This window comes from Psammomys obesus, unplaced genomic scaffold, assembly GCF_907164565.1.
Source record: "Psammomys obesus unplaced genomic scaffold, mPsaObe1.curated_primary_1811, whole genome shotgun sequence".
In the NCBI taxonomy this organism is placed as follows: domain Eukaryota; kingdom Metazoa; phylum Chordata; class Mammalia; order Rodentia; family Muridae; genus Psammomys; species Psammomys obesus.
The window spans coordinates 3,709,864-3,730,980 of record NW_026593286.1 but is presented as its reverse complement, the minus strand read 5'-3'; the positions used below and the strand labels follow the sequence as shown (position 1 = coordinate 3,730,980).

Below are 21,117 nucleotides of genomic sequence, written 5' to 3'. Positions count from 1 at the left end.
TCGGGGACACATTTATCCTCAAGTGCGTTTATTAAATCGCATCTGGAGATGGATGGACGCGGACAGCAGAGAGGAAATCACAGGGCGCAGTCGAGCAATCTTCTGGCTTTAAATTCCGAATAAAAGTCTGGAAGATTCCCGGGTCAGAGGGGCACCGTCTCATTAAAACCACCCTCGTCCCGAAACTGCAGTGCAGGCATTAAAGTGCAGTATTTTTCAATTAGAGCTGACGAATTCAATCAAAATTCCATAGATTAGGATGAAATGAGGCATGGGTCATTTACAGGGGAATTTAATTGCCGAGCCATTAGACAAATAGTATATTTGCCATTCCCGCGTTATTCATCATTCTCGACATCAATACCGGGCCGCGTCTCCCCGGCCCGCGGCCGCGCGGCGACGGCCGTAAACACTCCCTTCGCCGCAGCTTCTGATTAGGTCTGATTTCACTCGGGGCCGCGGGGAATTAGCAGGGTTCGCGCAATCGAGTTCAGCCGGACTTGGACTGGCCCCTGGGTCTGGTGGCTCCGCCGCTCTCCGGCGCCCGGCTCGCGAGGCCCGGGCCGGCCGGGCACCCTGCCCCAGGCCGGGGCGCGAGGGAGGCCCGAGCGCTCCCCGCGCGTTAGCGGAGCGCGCGTGCGAGCGGGCGGCCCGGCTGCGGCCTCAGCCCGCGCCGCGGGGAGCCGCTGGGGGCCTCGGCAGCCCCGGGCAGCCCGGGCACCGGCGCTGGGGACCCCGCCCCGCCCCGGCAGCTCTTCATCCCCGGGGCCCGGTGGAGGCGGGACCCAGCCGAGCCCTTCGCTGCGCCCATTAGCAAACCCGGGAGACAAAGGGGAAGGCTCTTCAGCGACCAGAGCGGCTCAAGACATCCCTTCCAGCGCCGTTGAAAAATAATAGCTTAATATTAACGGCTCCTCGTAAAAATATACTTCCACAGAGATACAGTTACAAGAGGAAAAACCCTCATTTTCGCCTCGCGTTTGGTGCTCGTCGCTGCTAGCTGCCTCAGTAATTTAATTGGAATGGAACGTGAGGAATGTGTCATTTTTGAGGAACTTATGCATCACTTCCTAGAAATCTCATTGTGTTAACTAGAAGCCTACTGTGTTCTGTTTAGAGGCCGTAATCACATTTTTATGTGTCTGTATTACTCGTTAATGTGACCTCCTGTCTTTAGCAGATTAAAACAAATGTTCTCTTCATAACTGCAGCAAACGCCGCTTTGCATCAGAGACACGGAAACCCTGTTCTCCAGACTCACCAACTTTTCCTCAGAGCAGGGGAAAAGAAAACCTGAAGAAGGAAAAAAAAAAAAAAGCGCCTACCAAATGAATAATTACACACCAAATTAAAACCCTGCATTAAGCGCGCTCAACAGCAATACTGCGTTCTCAATTCTGTTTACTGCTTACAAATTGCATTACAAAGGAATCTACTCTTTTTATTGGAGCGATTAAGCAAAGAGTCCTAAGACTGCAGAAACACGATTCTGGGAGATGAGATGGAGGCTGCAAGCCCAGCCGCTTAGGTAATGGTGGATGTATAATGTTGTTAAGGCGCACGTTTAACACACAAATGAGCATCGGGCCGTCGTTACGGCACCGTAAAAAAGTCAGCGAAAACCGTAATAATTTACAGACACCTCGCCTATACAACGGCTACATTTAATACAAAGGAAGCAAGCTAGTTCGCAATATTTTAATTACTAATTTTTTTATCACATCTCCCGGTTCCGTGGGGTACTTTATGGAGCTGTCGTTTTTCCGTGCTCTCCTCCCGTTAGCAAGTGGGCTGAAACCCGTGTGTTTTCTTCCTGTCGCCACTGTGGGCGGAGCAGGCCAGAGGGCCAGGGTGAGAGAGTTTGGTAATGGCGCCACCTGCAGGGCCCTAGGAGAAGGACGTTCCCCACGTCTGCAATCCTGCCCAGGACGCTGGGCATACTTCAGGTTTATCTTAGCAAGTCCACCAAAACAATTGAATAGTTTCGTTATCGTAGAAAGAGCGGAACATTCAAGACAAATCCCAGAGTTTTCAGAATATTTTGGTCCTGCTAAACAGTGCTTAAGTTCTGGCACTAAGATGAAGTGTTGGCTAGATTGGAAAGGCTTGTAACTTTGCAGCTACACAGAGAAGATTTTCCCAAAGGAATAATTTATCTTTTAGAAACATTTGATTTGTTTTTAATTATGTGTGAGTGTGGGTGTCATGAGTACCAAAGCCCCCTGCATGTCCAGAATAGAGCCTGGGGTCTTTTGAGGTTATAGGCAGCTATGAACCACCAGACATGCGTTCTGGGGACTGAAGTTGCGTCCTTTGCAAGAGCAGTGTGTGCTTAACCACTGAGTCATCTCTCTACCCCTTAATTTATCTTGGAAACAATGGGATAAAAGAGGCAAAATTCACCAGATGTGGTGGTGCATGTCTGTGTGTTTCTGAATCCAGCGTGGCCAGATAATGATCGGTAACCAGTCATACTTGACGGAAGTAGGAGAAAGATATGCCCTTTTCCTCCTTTTTATACAAGTATCAAACAAAGGATCACACTTTTTCCATATGAACTTGAAACCATGTAAATACGCTATTAAATCCTCAGTGTTAAGGAGCTAGAGAGATAGAGGGCTCAGTGGTTAAGAGCGTGTCCTGGTCTTGCAGACCATCCAAGTTCAATTTCCAGCCCCCACATCAGACAGCTCACAATTGTACCACCAGCTGCAGATATGAGACCTCTGGTTTCCAGCACACACATATGTGAAATTGGAAAAGAAAACAAATCATTCGGAATAAAATAAAATAAACTTAGATGTTAAGCATATAGAATTGACCTTACACTCTATACTCTAGAAATAAACTATGTTGAATGTGAACTGTAACAAAAGGGAAAGAAGAAACAAAATACTACTACAAATAAATAAATAATAAATAATAAAGGTGTCTTGTTTGCTGGAGAAATAAGCTGAACTGGCCTTGCCTCACGGGAACATGGGTTTGGAGATTTGTCTCAAGTGACCGATAGCCCCCTTCCTTGCCTCCCTGCTCTTCCTGTTTTAGATTTTAGCCTCTGTGTCCTCCTCCACTTGGCCCTCTTTCCTTTCTTGTAACAGCTATCCAAAAAATTCATGTCACTTTTGTTTTGCTAAAACAAAGCAAATTCCTAGCAACCATTCAACTCTGGGGGACCATGAATGAATTCCGTTCTCCGTGATGACTGAGTTAGTGCCGAGACGCCGTGGCATGGGTGGACTCGTGCAGTTGTAGTGTTTATCCAGAACACCGCTGTGTGTGCTGACCTCTAGAACCCAGGTGGTTCCCAGCTAATTCCCCAACCATCGTCTTGCAGCTGTGATGTCATGCTCTTGAAAGGGCAGGACACAGAGTGGAAAACTCCCCGTTGCCTGGTGTTCAGTTTATTAGTGTGGCTGCTACACATGGCTGCATGCCAGCTGGGATGGTTTGGATGTAGATCGTGAATGCCATGCCGGGAAGTTACCACATGTCGGGAATGTGGTAGCTTCCACATGGAACAGAGAGAGAGAGAGAGAGGGAAAGAGGTAGCTGGAGGGAGCTCTTCCTCTCCAAGCTCTGCTTGCCCTACCTGAGGGGCTCCAGAAAATCTATGTCAGTGGCTCCCAACATTCCTAATGCTGTGACCCTTTAATACAGCTCCCCATGTTGTGGTGACCCCAACCATGAAATTATTTTGTTGCTACCTCATAACTGTAGTTTTACTACTGTCATGCATAGTAATGCAAATACCTGTGTTTTCCGATGGTCTTAAGCGACCCCTGTGAAAGGGTCATTCATCCCCAAAGGGGTCACAACCAACAGGTTGAGAGCCAGTGACCTAGGGCAGGTTTCCTGGCTCTATTTGGCTGTGAGGGCCAGGGCGAATACTGAGTCTGCCTGGCCGATGAAGTGTCCGAGCCGAGGCTCCAAGCTCTGCCTCCAGCAGGCTTTCACGAAGCTCAGATAACCATGTGAACAAATGTCAGTAGAGAAGTGAAACAACCCCCAAGCCCAAACCAAGCTGAAGACAGCAAATGTTTGTGAGGGCACGGGGCAGTAGGTAGCCTTGTGTGTTGGTGGGAACGCAGAACGATGCCATAGCTCTGGGAAGCTGGCTGAAGATCTCTCAGGAGAACAAGAGCTGAAGGTAGAGCCATTACCTGGCCCACTGGTCCCACTCACAGATATGTCAACTTGACAAGACCTAGCATCACCTAGGAGACAAACTTCTGGGCATGCCTGTGAGGGAGCTTCTAGATTGTGTTGAGGTGGGAAGGCTCGGGGTAAATGGGAGTGGCAGCATCCCTCAGGATGGGGTCCTGGACCTGATGAAAATGAGAAGGTGAACCGAGCACCAGCATCTCTCTGCTTCCTGAGTATGGCTGAGATGTGAATGGTGCCTGCCCCCATTGTGATGGAGTGTGTACATTCCAATTGTGAATCAAATAAACTTTTTCTTCCTTAAATTGCTTCTTTCTGGGTAGCTGATCACAGCAACAATAATTTTTTTTTCTTTTGTGGTGGATACCATGATAGTTTAGAATACAGCTGAATATTTTCTCAGATGGGTGGGATGGATGGAGAGGGTGGCTGTGGATACGGCGCAGAGGACAAGCGCCCTCATTCCGAGAACTAGAGGGGGTCTGGCTTCTGAGTGCCTGGCAGGGCTGTGTCTTTCCCTACTTCCTCTTACTGTTTGTAGGACTGAAGGGAAGTATCTGTTGAGTTCTTTATCTGGGCTGGACTCTGGGCCTCGGTGACACTTAGAAGCAGCAGTGAAGTGTCATGTTAGTGGAGAAACCTGCATGCCCAGAACACTCCAGCCCGCCAGATTCCAAGCCTGTAGGAGATCTGCCATCAACCATCTCATCATCCCTAACCTAACCATACTTAAGAGGGGTGCATACAAGCAAGCTGCAGATGACTTTCTTGACTTTGTTTTTTCTGAGCTCAGGTGTCTCTCAGTCTATGTGCTTTTCTTGGCATCTTGCTTTTGGTATCACTCACCAGAGTGGGACCAGCAGGGGTTGATCTAGGGTTTCAAGCAGAAGACGTCTGAATGACCAAGGTCCGGCTTGCCATCCTCCAGCGTGCTCAGAGTGCTGGGGTCCCAGATGTCTGCAAGCACAATGGGCTCCATGAAGTACACCTGGCCCTGGAGCTGGTGTGCTCCTAGCTGGCATCTGCTACGTTCTGGGCACGGTTCTCCTCCAAGTGGCTTGGCTCCAGGAGGGGTGGGCAGCCTTTCCTACAAGCCCAAAAGTCTATAGCCTTGGGGAAGAAGTGCCCATGCTGCTGACCCGGGGGGCGCGCTGGAGATAAGCCTTGGAGACCGCTCTTATCTCTTAGTCTGACTTTGGCTTAGGATACTTTCTGACAGCAACTACTGAGCCACTGACCGAGCATACCTCATAAGCAACCAAGAGGAAGAGAGGACTTTCTAAAATAAATAAATAAACAAGTTTATATTTGTTTGCTTTATTTTGTAAATGTTTTGCCTGCATGCATATATGTACATTCAGTGCCCATGGAGGTCAGAGGACAGCCCCGGAACCCCCGGAACTTGGAACTCGAGGTATGAATGACTGTGCACAACCAGGTAGCTGCTGGGAATTGTACCCAGGTCCTCTGCAAGAGCAGCCAGTGCCCTTCCCTGCTGCATCCATCCCTCCAGCCCCAGTAACAGAGAGGCTTTTTTACCAGTTCCATATCAGGGTATGGTTTAGGCTCTGTGCCTCTGCTGGTCACTTGGGAGACGGAGAGGGCTGGATGTGCACCCCGTTCCCCTATACTGGCCCTCTGATACTGGCTTTGTGGAAAGGCAACTGGCTCCAAGCCTGTAGTTTCAGTGCAAAACCCCCTCTGGCTCCAAAAGCAGATAATTTTGCAGCGTCTCCGGCAAGGGTAGCTGGGGCACAAGGTGAACACACTTCTTGCCAAAGAGTTTTCGAATGGTGCAGCGGCAGAGGTGCTGCAGGCAGCGCGGGGCATGCGCCAAGGCGAAGAAGGACCTGTAGAAAGGCTCGTGCATCTAGAAAGGAAGGAGAGGAAGAGAAGGCAGTGCCTGGAACTGACATTCTCCCTGGCAAGTGCATTGATGGTTCATGCCATGGTGTGGCTCGCCAGCGCCAGGGAGACACAGCAGAGCGAAAGCCCTGTCACCTGAGGCCTGGCCTCCACTCAGGGGCTTCACATGCTTTTCCAAAGTAAAGCTCCCACTGTGTTAGAGGGACCCTCTCTGCCCTGCCCCTGGCACAGCAGCTCTGGGGGGGACCCATCAACCTGAAGCGGGCCAGGCATGCTGTCTCCAGGCAGCAGTGGGTTCAGGAGCCAGCCGGAGCCCATCAGCTCAAGGCTCTGTAAGGCATTCACTAACACTGGAAGAGAGATCCCGGGATCTCTGGGAGCTTCGGGAAGGAAGTGTTCCCTCTCGTTGGGATCAGCAGCCGCCTGTGGACTCTGTCGTGTGTGGACACAGTATCACAGTGGTGCAGGTCACATGTCATATTCTGCAGTTCCTACACGGGGGGGGGTAGTGTGTCTGGAAAAGGAGCCCGAACTTGTAGCTTCAATGCCTCATTTCTTGCACGCTCGCTCCCCGAGCCTCAATACTCTTCAAGCCATCACAGTATGGTTGTTTGTTGCCCATGTGCAATAGCACCTCACAATTGTCCCTTGGTGTTCACAGAGGTTCCAAGGACAGAGGACAGTGAAGTTCATGGGCGGGCAACTCTCTTATGTGATACAGACACAGTCCTCCCATTTACTCTCAGGCACCTCTAGATTACCCATGATGCCTCCAACAACGTAAATGCCACGTAGAGAGATTGTTGTACGTGGTGATATTTAGAGAATAAGCAATGAAAGTCTGTATCTTTTGGGGGGAATCTTATTTATCCCCAATACTTTTGACCTATGGTTGGTTGACTGCATAGGGGCATTGCCCACAGATCACCAACTGCTCCCCTCAACTTTCCTGCCTGCCTTCTTCAGATGTTTTACTTCCTGGATGGTTTGATGTCAGCTTGACCCAAGCTAGAGTCCTTGGAAGGAAGGAGTCTCAACTGAGAAACTGCTGGCTTAAGGCATTAAATTAGTGACGGATATCAGCCCATTGTGGGTGGTGCCATTTCTGGGCTGATGGTCCTGGGTTCATCAGGCTGAGCAGGCTATGATGAGCAAGCCAGCAAGCCAGGAAGCAGCACCCCTCCATGGCCTCTGCATCAGCTCCTGCCTCCAGGTTCCTGCTCTGCTTGAGTTCCTGTCCTGACTTCCTTCAGTGATAAAGAGCAGTGTGGAAGCGTAAGCTGGATAAACCCTTTCCTCCCCAGCTTGCTTTTTGGTCATGGTGTTTCATTACAGCTACAGAAGTCCTAACCAAGTCACAGGGCTTGAGAGCCAAACTGCAGGCAGAGAAGCGAGAAGGGACTGAGACTCCTTACCTGGTACACGTCCTCAGGGACGGCCTCCCGCCAGGACTCAGACACTCGAAGCTGAGCGTAGGAGTTGAACAGAACCTCAATGACAGCGGGCACCTGTGCACATGTTCTCAGCACCTGGGGAAGTGAGAGGCCGGATGCAGGGGGAGGAGCTTGAGGTCCAAGGAGAGAGAAGCTGGAGAGGCAGGCGTGTTCTTGCCTGTCATGCCCGCCACTCCCTGGCCTTGTGACCGAAAAGGCCCAAGTCACACCACACACAGTGATGATCCCAGAGCAAAAGTGTTGTCAGTGAGCTAATCTGCCAGGTGCAGGAGGCAGAGACTCTTCAGGGAGAACACACCCTCTGCACAGCCACCTGTGGAGTGAGGGCTGGGGCTTACTGGTCAGGTTTAGGGGAAGGGGTAGGTTGGGAGATGTTGATGGGTGTCAGCCCCCTGCCTCTGCAGAGCTGCTCAGAGCAAACGAAAGCTGTTCCGTGGGCAGTGTGGCCTGAGGATTGTCTTCCCAATTTCCCACCTCCGTTTTTCAGTGTCAGGAAAGAAAGAATGGGTGGATCGGGGAGAAGAATTGTCTTACATCCCACAACCCTCACAGGCAAAGATTCTTTTTATTTACTTTCAAAGATTTAGTTTAATTCTGTTTATGTGTCTCTCTGGGAGTATGTGCATGTTTTAGCCTGGTGTGGTGGCGCACGCCTTTAATCCCAGCACTTAGGAGGGCAGAGGCAGGTGGATCTCTGTGAGTTTGAGGCCAGCCTCGTCTACATGGTGAGTGCCAGGACAGCCAGAGCTACATAGTGGGACCCTGTCTCAAAAAAATTCATTTTTTCCTTGTTATGTGTGTGTGTACATGACTTGAGGTCATGTACCCAGTGTGCATGCTTGAGGAAGGCAGAAGAGGGCGTCAGATTGCCTGGAGTTACATGGGATTTGGAGGAGCCTAATGTGCGTGCTGGGAACAGAACCTGGGTCTTGTTGAGAAATAGTAAACACTAATGTTTTTATAATTATTTTGCGGCTAATGTTCCCCCATCTTTGATTACTGTTCTTCCTTACCTTGTCACCATACTCCACTGGCTGCAGGCTTTCGTTTTGTGTTGACATTGATAGTTGGCTCTGCCATCTTAGTCCTAATGTTCTGTTTTTCATTTCTTTGTTTTTGGAGACAGTATCTCGCCATGTGGACCTCCAAGCCTGGCTTTTTCTGTTAGCTTCTTTCAAGAATTTATTTTTTTACATACATTGGTGTTCTGCTTGCATGTGTGTCACGAGGATGTCGGATCCCCTGGGGGTTGGAGTTGCAGACAGCTGTGAACTGCCATGTGGTTGCTGGGAATTGAACCCAGGTCTTCTGGAAGAGCAGCCAGTGCTCTGAATCATTGAGCCATCTCTCCAGCCTTACTGTTAACTTCTTAAGATATAAAATTTCAACCTCTTAGTTATTGGGAATCATTTACAAAGTAAATTGGGATTTTTCAATCAATTGGGAATTTATGTCATTGGGATTGAGAAGACACAATAACCTTCTTTTTAAAAGTTTATTTATTATGTATACAGTGTTCTGCCTGCATGTACACCTGTATGCCAGAAGAGGGCACCAGATGTCATTACAGATGGTTGTGAGCCACCGTGTGGTTGCTGGGAATTGAACTCAGGACCTCTGGAAGGGCAGCCAGTGCTCTTAACCTCGGAGGCATCTCTCCGTCTTTTAAAGTACTTTTTAGGGTTCAAATCTTTGCCACTGAACTATGCTTCCAGCAGGTGACAATGGTTGCTTTTGACATTGCTGAAGCCTGGTACTTAGTTGAAGGTAATAATCTCACATTTTCAATTTCTCTGTGGTTATTATTTTAGCCTTTCTGGGATCAAAATGACTTTCTTTTTGGGTAAACATTCTCCATTTTAGAGGAGTTTAGTGGAGAATGTGAAAGGCCATGGGCAGGGCAAGGCTCCGGGGAGCAGCCCCTGGCACTGTGCGGAGCCCCTCTCTCTAGCGCAGCTGTAGGGTGTGGGGCATGGCAGTGGAGGAGCCGTAGGACCGGTTTCACTTAGAGGCGGCTGATGCGGAGAGCTTCGGAGGCAGAAACACCACACTTCCACAAGTCCAGGGAAAGCTGGCAGTCAGTGTGGTCCACTCTCAGGGTGGCAGTCAGGAGGGAAAGAAAGTGTCTTCCTTTTCATGGTTTTTCACCCTCTTGGTGGTTCTTCTTCACCCTCCTGGGCTGTTTTCTCATCTCCATTTCTTTTTTCCCAGAGAGGGATGTCTCTCTGTCATCTCTTTTCTCCTGTCTCTCAGCTAGTTTCTTGAACCCAGTTTCTTGGTACCATCCCCATGGCACTGGGCTCCACGCTTTTTGAATCTCACTCCCTTGAGCTCTGGGATTGAATATCCGATGGCTCCCTTCAGACCTCCTCTTCATTCCATGTTAGACAGGGAGCATTGAGCGCTTTGCTCCCCAGTTCACACTGCTACCTGCTGCCCTGGCCTTGTCTCTGTCCATCTGAGCTTTTGGCACACCGTTGCCCTGACTCTTGGGCTGGAAGCCTTGGGGCCGTCTTTGACTTCCGTTTCTCTCACTCTCTGCATTCATTCTGTGGAGAAGGCCTCACAGCTCTGCCTTCAAGGTCCATCCTGAGTCAGAGTACCTCCTTAGCCTAGGTGGTGTCCAGCATGGTGGTCACTGTGTCAGCATTCCAACTTGCCCTCCTCTTCTCTTCCTCATGGAAGTGGGGAGCAGCTTATGAAACATTAGTCAAGCAGAGCCATTGCTCTGCAGACTCACCGATGGCCAAAGTCGCAACAGTGTCCCTCAGAGCCCTTTCCAGTCTCCTACCCTCATCATCTCTGACCACCCTCATCCACCTCCGTCCCCAGTTATTTATATGAAGCCCCAGCTGCCCCAGTCTCAGGCCACATATTGATGGCTCATTTGGATTGCTTGTCCCCAGACCTCAGCACAGCCCACTTCCTCATTCCTTTCAAGTTTTGCCTCAAAGGCCACCAACCTTAACTCCTCACTCCAAACTCACTGCTACATTGGCCCATTCTCTTTCTTTCCACCATGGACACTATCTGGATAAAAATGAAGCTCCGCGCCAACCCTGAAAACAGTACAATAAAGCCAGGGAGTTCCGGGGGAAGGGCTTGCAGGGCTACACGCTGGCCCAGGATCGGTGGGCACAGCCTCGTACAGAGGACACTGTTGCAGGGACATTTCCCTGAAACTGTCGGCTTCAGCTGACAGCACCCTGATTACTAGCTCTGAGGCCAGGGATTCTCATTTTAAAATATCACACAGGATTCTCCTAATTAAAAGGATCTGCGTGCACTTATGCATGTGTGTACGTGGGTGTGGGTGTCCCAGCACACGTGGCTGGGGGTCAGAAGGTTATTTACCAGGAGTCAGCTTTCTCCTTCTACTGTATGTGTCCCGCAGACTAAACTTGGGTCACCGGGCTTCTTGGCAGAGCCTTTGTCTGTAGAGCTCTTGCTGGCCCATGCAGTTCTCCTAATTCTCGCCCCCCTTTGTTTTCAGATAGGATCTTGCTGTCTATCGCTGGCTGACCTCTAACTTGCAATCCCTTTCCTCCATTCCCAACTGTGGGATTACAGGCATGTGCTATTGTGCCTCAGTTAATCTGTGCTCTTGAAATCACTCTTTATCTCCCCGGCTTTGCACTCACTCACAGTTCGCCATGGTGTGTGCTATCTTTCTGTAGTGCTTTGAAACCTCCTGGTTCAGGATGCTTTTCTGAGGAGACCCTCTCTGTGGTTGTTGTCCAGGTGGTTAAAGTTTCCTCTGCCGTTTCCTGCCATTGGTTTGTTATGCTTGTGGCTAACAACGCCTTTCTTCCCTGCTTGACCGAAGGATCCTTGAGGAATTATGGTGCTTTCTGATCGGCTCACCCATTTATCCATAGTACCCAGCGTAGTGAGAATTCTGGAATTTTGGTTTCTTTAAAAACATAGACTTATTTCCAAGTGGGTTCCCTAATAAGGGGAACAGGGACTGTCTCTGACATGAACTCAGTGGCTGGCTCTTTGATCACCTCCCCTTGGGGGATGCAGCCTTACCAGGCCACAGAGGAAGATGATGTAGCCAGTCCTAATGAGACCTGATAAGCTAGGGTCAGATAGAAGGGGAGGAAGACCTCCACTATCAGGTGACTAGGGGAGGGGCATAGGAGGAAAAGAGGGAGGGTGGGCGGGAATGGGAGGAGATGAAGGAGAGGGGTTCAGTGGGATACAAAGTGAATAAATTGTAATACATACATATATAAATTAAATTGAAAAAAAAAACCCACTGAAATAAGAATGTCTTTTCATTTTAATTTCCAGGTGTGGGGATATGGGACTGCTTCGGACTGTCCACACCAGCTGACTATGATTTGCCTGTGTTCTGACAGAGCATGCTTTTGCCAGCTGCAGATAGATTCTTCAATTGTGTGATGTTTGGAATTCTGGGAATTTTTCAGAAGATATGCAAATGCTAGAGCCCCCAATAGGTGGGTTGGTGGTTGGGGGGAGGTTGGTTGCGGTTTGTTAGTAGTCGTGCTCAAAGAAGAAGCAAGAAGAAAGAAATCAGATTCAAGGATCTCTCTCTCCTATCCTTTCTCTCCTATCTAGTGAGAGGGGGTGAAACTGGGGGATAAAGGGTGGGAAAAACCCCACAAAGTAGCAAAGACAAGCTACAACCCAGTATCTTGCTGGTGCCTGACTGCTACTTGTATGTGTAAATAATTGAATAGAAATACTTTTTGTTGTTGTTGTTAAAAAAAGGATCAAAGATATGTTTTCTGAGCTGTTCATATCTGAAGATATCATTCTTTTGGCATCAAATGAAGGCCATCCTGGCTCAATCTAATATTCTAGTGTCCAAACTTTTCTTTCAAAAATCTGTTGAGGAATTTTTCAGCTTCACTAGCAGAGAGTCTTTCTCTCTGTGTGTCTGCTGTATGTGCGCATTTTTTCTTTACCTCCAGTGAATGCTTTTTTTCAACCCAAAAAAACATGTTGAGAAGGTTGAGGTTGTAGATCAGTTTGTTAGAGTGCTTGCCTAGCACCTAAGAGGCCTGAGTTCCACTCAGGGCATAATATAAAATTCTGGTGTGGCGGCACACTCCTGTGTTCCCAGGCAGGAGGGTCAGAAGTTCAAGGTTGTCCTTAATTGAGTAGCAAGTTTAAGGCTACGTGAGACAAAAAATGGTAGACAATATTTCATTGTCTTTTGCTAATATTGTAGCCAAGAAATCTGAATCCAGCCTGACCTTAATACCCTTAGAAATAACCTGTTTTCTGATTGGATAGCTAGTAAGATTTATTGCTGTGTATTTTAAGAATAGTTTTGCTAGAATATCATAATTATGGTTTGTTTTTTGGTTTTTTTTGGTCATTTACTTGTCAGGAACACTCATTTAACCTTGAATTAAAAGTTAAGAATCTTAGTGCAGTGAGTTTTCTTCTATTAAGTCTCTGAATATGGTTTCTAATCCTCTTGCTCTAGGCTCATCTTGAATAATGTCACCATCTGTTGCAGTGCTTCTCACTCTGTGGGCCTCACCCCCCTTGGCGGTAGCACTTCAGACATCCTGCACATCAGATATTTACACTACAGTGCATAACAGTAGCAAAATTACAGTTATGTTGTAGCAAAGAAATGATTTTAATAGTTGGGCATCACCACAACCTGAGGAAGTGTGTTAAAAGGTTGCGGCATTAGGAAGGCTGAGAACCACTGAGCTACACTCTGTCCTTTGGGCCTGCGACTTTCTGTCCCCTTCCACCTTGTGTGCCTCAGGAATTGAACTGATCAAGGTGATACAACTAAAGTCCAGAGACCAGTGACTATGCCAGGAACCTGGCGCTAAGTCAAATCAGGGACTGCCTGGCATTGGCTGTGAGCTGGGTGGGGGCTGGGACCAGGGGAGTGGTTGCTGAGACAGGAGGGAACAGAAGTGGTAAGGATTGGCAATAAGAGGCGAGTAAGGGGGAGGGGGGTCTGGCTTCTTTTCCCTCCATGCTCCAATTATCTATGGAACCACCAGGCACAGGCCAGCTGCTATGGCGCTGAGAACACCCAGGCAGTGTGAACAGATCCAGCTTTAGTCTGTGCTGGGCCCTGGCTTGCTACATGTTTCTCATTATGCTCTTCAGGTGACTGCTCTTCGCTTGCTCTGTCTTCACTTGGCTTTCAGCTTTTCTCTTGGATCATCTGCTGAGACACACTTTTCTTCTCGACTCTTCCGATGCTGAACTCTCCCTCTTCTTTTATTTCCTGTCTCCTGTGCCCTGAGAATCCACCAAGTTTTTCTTGTTGTGTGTGTGTATAAGGTTCACATACGTGAGTACACGGGGGGCCGTGCCTGGGCCTGTGCATGCAGAGGTCAGCGTCGCGCATTCAGTGTCTTCCTCTGTTGAGTTCTGAGCTACCGCCTTGTGACATGGTCTCTTGCCAAGCTGGAAGCGTGCAGAGCGGGTTGGAGAGCCAGCATGGTCTTGAGGTCTGCCTCTCTCCCACCTCCAAAATGCTGGGGTTACAGGCATGTGGGTAGCTGGGCCTGGCTATTTTAATGTTGGATCTGAAGAATCAAACTCATGTCCTCATGTCTGCAGAGGAAGCGCTCCTAGCACAGAGCCATCACACCAGCTCCCGTGTATATACACATACATAAAGTGAAAGTGATGTTAAGTCTAAACAGGTGGGGAAGTCCCCAGGCTGCTCTGTCCCTGGGTCCCCCATTTCCACCTGTGTACTTTGCTCCAGGACCCAGTAGCACCCCAGCTGCCTCCCCATGGTTTCCGGCTGTTCGCTTGTCTGGCTGGCTGCTGAAACACGGGTGCGAGGCCATGATGCTAGTGCTGCCCCAAGCTTCCTGTTTCTTTCCCTTCCTTTTTTCCCTTCCTTTCTTCTCTTGCTTCTGTATCCAAAGACATCCTTCAGAAGTCCTTTCTCTCGCTGCCACCACGTTGTTCTTGGGGCTTGAACTCAGGCTGGCTGGGTTGTTGGCAGGCACTTAGCCGCTAAGCCATCTCTCATTCCCCACATTGCATCTTAAGACTCTGGTCTACCGGCGCCATGGCGCACGCCTGCAATCCCAACACTCAGGGAGGCAGAGGCAGGGGGATCTCTTTGAGGCCAGCTTGGGCTACAAAGCTAGTCTAGGACAGACACGGCTACACCGAGAAAGCCTGTCTTGAAAAAAAAAACAAAACAAACCCCCAGAATCTCTGGTCCATTTCTTCCAATATGACCAAGTCAAACTTTCAGCCATTTTCAGAAAAGGAGATGGAACACACTGAGCTGCCGCTGAAGAGCTCTGGCCCAGGAGCACCCTCCAACCTCTTCTAGCCAGGCGCGCCCTTGTCCCCTCCAAGGTGCTCTTTACTTGTTGATATTTCTAGCGCCCCCAGTCGCAGTCCTGGGCCATCACCTCTCATTCCTTCACTCTCTTCTCTGCTGGGGGGAGCCAGCCCCCCAGCCCCAGTCTCCTGCTTTCCAGGTGGGCTCTGGTAATTTCTGTTATCTGAGGCCACACTACTGGCTCCCCGAAGCGCAGACCTGTTCCTCCTCTGCCAACGTTAAAAGGCTCCCAGGGGCTGAATGCTCCACAGACCTCCCCCACCCAGGGTAGGAAAGAGCTGCCCTCCCCTAGAGCCAGGCACCACCCCTTCTCCCAGCCCCTCCCCCACCCGGGGTCACAGACTGTGACAAAGTCTTATTGCCTGTCTCCAGGAATTCATTTTCTGTCTCTCCCTCTGTTCCACCTCTCTGGGGCTCCCCGCCCCTCCCCGGCCCCTCAGCACCGTGCCCCGCGTGTTTGCCAGGCAGCTGGCTGCCTTCATTATTTTTACGCCAACACAGTTTAAAAATCTTCGCTGCCTCCTTGCTGTCTGCAGAGAGACGGCTGCCACATTACCCTGACGCGCTGATGTCATTAGTGTCCAGGCGCACGCTCTTCAGCTAATGAGGCGGCAGAAAGAAAATTAAGGGGAAAAATCACACAGGCACATTGCTTTATATGTAGATGGAGAAATAAAAGGGTAGGAAAACAGAGGCAAGCTTCCTGATGGCTCTCATCCCTCCTCCCCTGGAGACACTGCTGCGCTGCGGGCAGCCAGGGAAGCGGGGCCTGCATTTTGACCACAGTTCCGCAGTCTCCTGCCCGGATCTGGTGAAACTGTAGCCAGTGGCTGAAGTCACCTTAGTCAGTTCTACAACCAGGCACAAAGCAAGAAATCAGGAGGCTCAGGCTCCAGCATTGTCGGTGTCCGGGAGTGAGCCACGACCTGGAATCTGCAGCTGTTTCTGGAATCTTCCGTCCTCCCCACTCACCCCCATCTTTGCATTTCTGGCTCTGTCTTCCTCATCTGCATTTTCACAGCAGCCAGCGGTTCTCTGCACTGTCCTCCAGTCTCTTCTGCACACTCAAGCATATACATTTCAACACACGAATTTTGTGTGTGCCATACCACTTTAAAATGGGGTTTCTATTGTCCTTCGACAAAGGCCCAGGCCCTTCACAAGGCGCCATGCTCTGCTGTTTCAGCATGGGTGGTGGCGGGAGTGGAGGAATGGGTGTGAATGTGAGGCCTTGCTGGCTGTTTCCTCTTCAGCCCGGTGGTCATTTTCCCCAGAGACACACATTCCACGTTCGCTCTGCTGATCCTGTGCCTGCTCTCTGTAATGCCCTACCTGAGGCTTTGGCTCTCAGATCTGGGCTTCCTCATTGCATGTTTGGGGTTCTGGTACTCTAATGCGATGGCAGCTTGACAGGATCCAGAATCTCGCCAAGGACACAAATCTCAGGGCATGCCTGTGAAGGTGTTTCCGGATTTGCTTAAATGAAACGGGAGGACCCGTTCCCCGTGTGGGTGTGGGCTGAATGTGGAGAGCTACACGGCCCGGCATGCCTCTCTGTCTGTGTCCTGGCTGCGGATGCAATGAGATCAGCTCCGCTGCAGTCCTGAGCTAAGGAAGGTCCTCTGTGAGAGAGTGTGTGCTTTTAACCTCCCAGCCGTCTCTCCAGCTCCTCGCCATGGCTGTTAAATGGACGCACGGGTGAGCGTGTGAGGGCATTGCGGGCGGTCCGCACAGCCAGTGAAGCAGTCAGGGGAACTCATGGCTGGCTCGGCCCTTATGTCACTGGTAGGCCTAAGGCTCAATTACTTGTAGCCCTTGCAGGAGGCTGGCCTCCTCCCGGAACAGCACATTTTGGCTTCATCATTGCAGGGCTGGTTCAGGGAAAACGCAAGACACAGGATAGGGCAGAATGCCAAGGGCCCTGGAAAGGGTCCGTGACAACAGGGGACAAGTACAGCTAACCACCTGACCACATGCCACTTCAAGTGGTTCCCAAGTGAACACAAAGAGGAGGGGAGTGAGGCGAGGGGTTTGAGTTAGAGGATGTGGGTGTGAAGGGCAGGTCATGTCCCTCCTAAAGGCAGCTGGGCTTAAAGGCCCTCCTAGTATCTTTGTGGCCCCAACATTTCTTTTGGGGTGAACCGGAAATGTGCTCTTGAAAGAGGTAGGCAAAGGAAAAACTCCTTTATTTCAGAGTCGTGAATGTGAGGAGAAATTCAGCAAAGCCTTCTATCCCAGATCACGCTGGGCCCACAGTCTTGGGTCTCCCTGCTGCGCTGGCAGCCCATCGCTGGCTCTGGTCAGGCTCTGCTCTCGTCTTTACACCTTCTAGGACTGAACCCTGGCCCCCAGCCTCTTCTTGCACCTGTTCTGGGCCTGCATCCCTGCCTCTGCTGTGTGAATTAGGGGTCGGCAGGGTAGAAGGGCCTGGCATTGAGGACACGGTGGCTCGGAAGCCTGACACCCCTCGGCTCTCACAGCAGCACAGTGAGCATGGCGCAGACGGATGTTCCATGTCTGCCGGGTGCCATGACGGTGCCTTTGTCTGCGTGCAGGGAAGTGTGATTTATGTCACAAGCTCTCTGTGAAACCTTTGCCTCAGTAATTCTGAGCTCCACGGGTGTGTCTCTACATCTATGTAAAGTACGCTGTTGCTCGTGTGTGTGTGTGTGTGTGTGTGTGTGTGTGTGTGTGTGTGTGTGTGTTGGGGGGGCTTGGCGTGCTTTGTAGCACTCCAGGTGGCTTGGTGTTCACCTGCCATGGTGCCTGAGTATTGCCTGGGGAGCATCTTCGCCTCCATTTTGCATGTGCTCGCCGAGTGCCCCACGGGGCTGCTGAGCCCAGTTGGGTGATTAGTCTTTCCAGTGAAACCCACAGGGAGCCTGGGTGGAGGAGTTGCTGCCCCTCTCCACCTCCAGGGCAAGGCCGGCCCCTCAGATGCGCGTCTAGCTTGGGGTCAGTGTGGGTGAACCGCCCCATCTGCAGGCTGTTCAGGGGAGTGGGGTCACTTCTAGAGGCACAAGGGGGTCTGTGCAAAAGGGTCGGCACCTGAAGACCTGGAGGGGAGCACGGGCCGTGTGCTGCCTCTGCGGCCAAGGGAGGCTTCTTGCTGCCACAGGGGCCAGACTGAGGAGGCTGTGGCTGAAGCGCCAACACCTTAATGGGACCCCTCAAGCTGAAATGGCACCAAAGCTTACAAAGAATTATTTTTTAGTCACTACTGAGAGGCACAGCGACTCTTTTTAAAATTAATTACACTCTGTGTGTATCTGAGAGTGTGTGTATCTATATGCGTGCATGCGTGTGTGTGTGCATGTATGTATGTTGTATGTATGTATGTATGTTGTATGTATGTATGTATGTTGGTATGCACTTGCATGTATGTGGAAGTCAGAGGACAGCTCGCAATAGTCAGTTCTGTCCTGCAATGTGGCGACTCCTGGGGACTAAACTCAAGCCATCAGGGTTGGCATCAGCACTGTTCCTCACTGTTCCATTGTCCCACGGTCAGACATGGTCTGTTTGTAGCCTATCGTGTGAGATCCACTCTGCTTTTTAATTGTGTGGTCCAATGTGATGACGACTGAGCGTTTGGGCTTAACGAAGACAGGATGTAAACTGAGGGGCAGCGTCTTGTGTCCGTGTCCCAGGTAGTTGAGCAGGTCCTGCTGGGAATGGGGAGTGTTAGGGTGTGAGCCACAGATATGGAGATGGTTCCAGAATACAAGAAGGCCAGCACTTCCTTTTGAGAGCCTGCCATATTGGAAATCTGTGCTCTGGCAGAGCACGATGGGGGAATGACTTCAGTCAAGAGACAGTCGGCATGCTTGTCTGGTGAAGGAGCTCCTTGGAGAGGTGGTACCTGGTAGAGTTTCACCCCTTCTCCTGGCCATAAGGATGCATCCTTCACTCTGAATGTGCCCATATGCAGAGTCGTTTGAGAGAAATGGGTCATAGAAAACTATTCCTTTGGGTCATCTTTGCGTGACAGTTTTCCAGACGCTTGTTCAAAACACACCAGGCACATATGCATATTTACAGGTATGTGTAGGTGTGTATTGATTATATTGCATGTGGTTGAGGTATCCTGGGAAATGGGGGCGATTTTTTAAATTAAATGAACCGAAATTTTATGATGAAATTCTGCTTTGTTCAATGAATCTTTGGGGGAAGACGTGTGTGTGTGTGTGTGTGTGTGTGAGAAACATGTGTAACTACCATGTACATGTGCAAGTCGGAGGACCCGTCCGTCTGGGGGATTATCCTCACCTTATCACCTTTTTTTGAGGCAGGCTCCTTTTCTTTGTCACTTTGGTGCACACACCAGGCTAGCTGGTCCTCAAGATTCATTTATTACTTATTTATTTACAAGTGTGGGTCTGGGTGTGTATGCGTGTGCACGGGGAAGCTGATGGTCAGCCTTGGGTGTCATTTCTCAGGCGCTGTCCACCTTGTTCTTTTTGAGATAGGGTCTTTACAGGAACCTGAGTGTAAAGTGATAGCTAGTCATGGCTGTCAACTACACCTGGAATCAACTAAAACCCACGCTTCCAGGCGCCCGTGAAGGGTTTTCTTAATCGGATTATCTGAAGCAAGATGCACCCACCCCACCTTCTGGGAGCAGCCCACATAAAGGGCACTGAGGAAGGAAAGCTTGGTTTCTGCGTGCTTGCCCTCACTCCCTCCGCAAGTTCATCTATCCTGTTGCTGAGGCTGGCATTAACTTCTTCAGGATTCAAACCTCTTTTTGAAGACTCCCAGCTCTTCAGGAACCCTCCAACACCAGATCGGAGCTGCTGAGGCATAGTCTTGTGGACTGAATGGCTTACTAGAGTCTCAGCCTTCCTGTCTGAAGACAGCTAGTGTTGGACCACACAGCCTTTCAACCACTGAAGTGTGCGTGTGCGTGTGTGTGTGTGTGCGTGTGTGTATCTGTGTGTGTGTGTGTGCGCGCGCGTGGGTGTGTATACCACCCCTTTACCAGTTCAGGTCCTTTAGAGCAGTGGTTCTCAACCTGTGGGTCACAACCCTTCGAAGGCCCCTTTCACAGGGGTCACAAATCAGATAGTTACATTATGAGTCATAACACTAGCAGAAAAAAATACAGTAGTGAAGTAGCAACAAACGTAACGTTGTGGTTGGGGTCACCACAGGTGAGGAGCCCGGATTAAAGGCTGCAGGATTAGGAAGGTTGAGAGCCACTGCTCTAATGACCTCTAAAACACTGGGTCCGGCTGACCAGGAGAGGCTGTCTGGTTGGCCTGTCTCTACCTCTGCATCCCTGGGATTGCAGGCATGAGCCACCAAAGCTGGGCTTTTACACAGAGGCACGTACCCAAACTTGCTTCCTCTTGCTTTGCTGCAAGGGTTTTACCCACCGAGTGGTCTCCTCAGCCCCTTGATGTCCTTTTAACTTTTTTTTCATGACGTCATTGTGGCATCTTCATACATATACCTCACTGTGCTTCGTTCCCATTTACCTAGGGATTTTATTGTTGGTCTTTTTCCCTCAGGCGTCTTTTACAGGAGTAATGACGTCACAGATGGAGACCGTGACAAGGTGAGCTGAGCAGAGTTAAGAGCCAGGCCAAGGGGTGGAGGTCTCAACAGTGGGTGACCTGAAACAAGGCCCCATCAGGCCAATTTCACAGCAGGGGTGAAGAATTCGCGAAGGTGGAAAGTGCTCTCATTAATAAGGCCCTAGCTGAGCAGGTTGGGTGACTTCACTGCAGACCAAAAACGCCAGCTGTGACGAGAGACTCATTTTCATCTTTCTGAAAATTACCCGAAAAGACTGCTGAAATACACAGCTGGCGCTGGGATGGCCTCGCGGAAGTGAGTGCCAGCAGTCCCCAGGAGACTACTTCGAAGGGTGACATTCTGGAATATTTAGCCACAGCGCAGCCTCTTTGTTTTTGGCTAACCATAATCCTAAGTCCTCCCTTCTCACAGCGGGGAGCCAAGCCCCGACCTCCCCCTCCCCCTGGGAGCTTGAGAGAAATGCCTCCGTGCGCCCCCCCGCCCCCCGGCGGCCCGGGTCATCCGCCTTGGACACTCAGCATGCAGGCCTTGGCAGGGCCAGCGTCTGCACCGCCAGGCTGCCCCGGGGTCCCCTTACCTTGGGGAAGGCATCGGGCCACACGGAAGGGGATCCGTGGTTGAGCAGCGCCTGCACAGTGCGCGGCGCCGCGGCCGGGGGCGCGCACGTGGCCGTCTGCAGCGCGCGCGCCAGTGGCGACGCGCCGCCGTAGTCGAGCGCGCCCGCGTCGGCGCCGTGCCGCAGCAGGAGCGCGCACAGGCCGGGGCGCGCGCGGC

The 21,117-nt window shown here is 50.5% G+C and overlaps 1 protein-coding gene across 1 annotated transcript in view; it reads right to left on the bottom strand.

Annotated features, from left to right (window-relative positions):
* Positions 1–5,480: 5,480 nt before the first annotated feature.
* The window catches only part of Asb18 (ankyrin repeat and SOCS box containing 18), a 56,964-nt gene continuing 41,327 nt past the window's right edge, over positions 5,481–21,117 (bottom strand). The window contains exons 5-7 of the mRNA XM_055616451.1: positions 20,921–21,106; positions 7,446–7,559; positions 5,481–6,034 (exon numbers count right to left, since the gene is read on the bottom strand). Coding sequence (XP_055472426.1) covers positions 5,849–6,034; positions 7,446–7,559; positions 20,921–21,106 — 486 coding nt within the window. The 3' untranslated portion in view covers positions 5,481–5,848. The remainder of the gene's footprint in view (positions 6,035–7,445; positions 7,560–20,920; positions 21,107–21,117) is intronic.